Source organism: Babylonia areolata, chromosome 23 (assembly GCF_041734735.1).
Source record: "Babylonia areolata isolate BAREFJ2019XMU chromosome 23, ASM4173473v1, whole genome shotgun sequence".
Taxonomy (NCBI): Eukaryota; Metazoa; Mollusca; class Gastropoda; order Neogastropoda; family Buccinidae; genus Babylonia; species Babylonia areolata.
The window spans coordinates 52,977,603-52,980,102 of NC_134898.1; the positions used below are offsets into that span (position 1 = coordinate 52,977,603).

General features: G+C 42.3%; 1 protein-coding gene across 1 annotated transcript in view; it reads right to left on the bottom strand.

Annotated features, from left to right (window-relative positions):
- Nucleotides 1-175: 175 nt before the first annotated feature.
- LOC143297790 (transmembrane protein 45B-like) overlaps nt 176-2,500 on the bottom strand; it is a 17,618-nt gene continuing 15,293 nt past the window's right edge. Inside the window, exon 3 of the mRNA XM_076610282.1 lies at nt 176-2,500. This exon is cut by the window's right edge and continues 201 nt beyond it. Coding sequence (XP_076466397.1) covers nt 2,215-2,500 — 286 coding nt within the window. The 3' untranslated portion in view covers nt 176-2,214.

A 2,500-nucleotide genomic window follows, 5' to 3' on the forward strand; every position in this document is an offset into this window, starting at 1 on the left:
TGACCAACAGCGTAACCCATCGCGCTTAGTCAGGCCTTGAGAGAAAATAAAATAAAATAAAATAAAAATAATAAAAGAAATAAAGAAAGAAAGAAATAAAATAAAATAAAATGAAATCATTAACAGCAAAACATTTCAAGAACACACAGACGATGAATAATTCTTTATTCGCATAATCATGATTTCATTCATAATATTCATACATTCAAATTTGACAAAATACGTACATACATACATGCATACACACACACATATCGGCATACATACATTGGCTTTTACGGTTCCAGATCATGCCATGTCAATGAGAAGAAACAATTCTGTGCTACCGTGACGGAAGTGGTTATAGCGTCCGGACAGACGACTGAGAAGTCGTAGGTTCGAGCCGCACCAGACTGGGTTTGTGTGTGTGTGTGTGTGTGTGTGTGTGGCCCGCGGCTCCTACCCAGAGCTGAATGCACTATAGGCTCAAATGTAATGGGAAACCTTGGACCACACAGTCCAGGGTCAACCACGCTGGTCACGGATGCGTCCTCATGGCTGTGTGGTATAATTCCCTGGGCAAAATTTCAGGTGTCTGTATCTCGAAGCCTGTTTGATGCCAGGATATATCTATCTATCTATCTATCTATCTATATATATATATATATATATATACGCCTTTGTCAAGCAATCCCAACCCGAAATGAACCCCGAGTAGCATCATCATCCCCATCGTCGTCGGAATATAGGGGAAAAAACAACAAAAAAACCGCATGGCAAATTCCTATAAACGAACACACAATAATAAAAGGAAAGAGAGAAAGACAGAAAGATACAGACATTCCCATCATGTGGATGAAATCATTGACGACATTCCACAGTCATGTCGAAGAAGGAACTTCCAGTTTGGGAATGGTGGATGACTTTTGAGTGCGATTTATATTGGTGCCGAATTATATACACTAATCATGGATGACTTTTGATTACGGTTTATATTGGTGCCGAATTATATACACTAATCATAACACCCAGTCATAGGAACATACCAAACAATCAAAAGGAAGGTTGTCCGTCTTGACTACAGTAATGTTGTCGACTGATAACTTTACAGTCAAGATCTATACTCTCTCTCTCTCTTCTGTCTGTCTGACTCACCCACAACCACACACCACACCCACCCACCCACACGAAGAATTGTAAGAGAAGCCTTTGGAAAAGCATTGGAGTGGGAAATAAAATTATGCAACAGTTTAATTTAATATTTGAAAAATCAAACTCAGCCCCTTATGCGGAGCACAACGGTAATTATGACAGGAAAGTAAACAAATATGTCAATAAATGCGTGGAAATTATAGATAAACAAATAGATAAACACATAAGTCACAACAACAACAAAGTCTCAACAACAAGAAAGTAACAACAACAAGAACAACACAGTAACAAAACCACTACAACGAAAATAACAACATATCAATACGGGCCAATTTAAAATAAAACCAAGGTTTAAACATTCGTCATGAACCTCAGTGTGAACCATAATAAGATTAATGAAGATGTTATTGCTGTATAATGATGTAATTATTGCTAGATCTATCATATTCATTGGAGAATTCTTGAAACTTGGAGTCTTATCCTGAAGCAACAAGACCGATTCAAGATGCGGTGAAATGGAATCATTGTGCGAAATGTAAATATTTTGTTCTTACGTTAATGCGTGAGAGAGAGAGAGAGAGAGAGAGAGAGAGAGAGAGAGAGAGAGAGAGAAAGACAAAGACAAAATCTTTATTAACGAGGGTAATAGATAAGCAAGTAACATGCTTTTTTACATCCAGCCCTCGCCCTAAAGAGGGAATAAAGCTAAAAAAAGCGAAAATGAGCACAAAATCAAAACAGAGAGAGAGAGAGAGAGAGAGACAGGCAGACAGACAGACATTCAGACACACAGATTCCATAGACAGACTTACGAAGAGAGACAGAGACACAGAGAGAGGGACAGAGAGACACATACACACAGAGACAGAGACAGAGAAAGTCTGTGTGTCTGTGTGTCTGTGTCTGTGTGTCTGAATGTGCACGTGTGTGTGTGTGTGTGTGTGTGTGTGTGTGTGTGTGTGTGAATGTCTCTGTCTGTCTGTATGTGTAGGTGTGTCTGTGTGTGTGTGTGCGCGCGCACGAGCGCAGGCGAGTGTCCTGTGAGTGGGGTTCGCTTTTCCTGCTTGTCGCTCAAACTCTCACTCACTTAACCAGCGGAGCTTCGAACTCCAGGTCACTGAGATCCTGACCATCCTGACCAACAACCAACGGCACTGACTCGCTCTTTCCTCCTCCTCCGTTACCACCACCACCACCCAGCCCCCCGGACACCCCCCCTCTCCAAAACAATCCCCCTCGCCCCCCAACACCCCCCTTCTCTCCCTCTCCCTCCCCGTTCCCGTTCTCCAACTCCTCCAACGGCACTGTGTCCAGCTTAGAGTAGCGGGCCCTGCCCCCACGGTTCCTATAGCAACAGCCGGTGACCCCG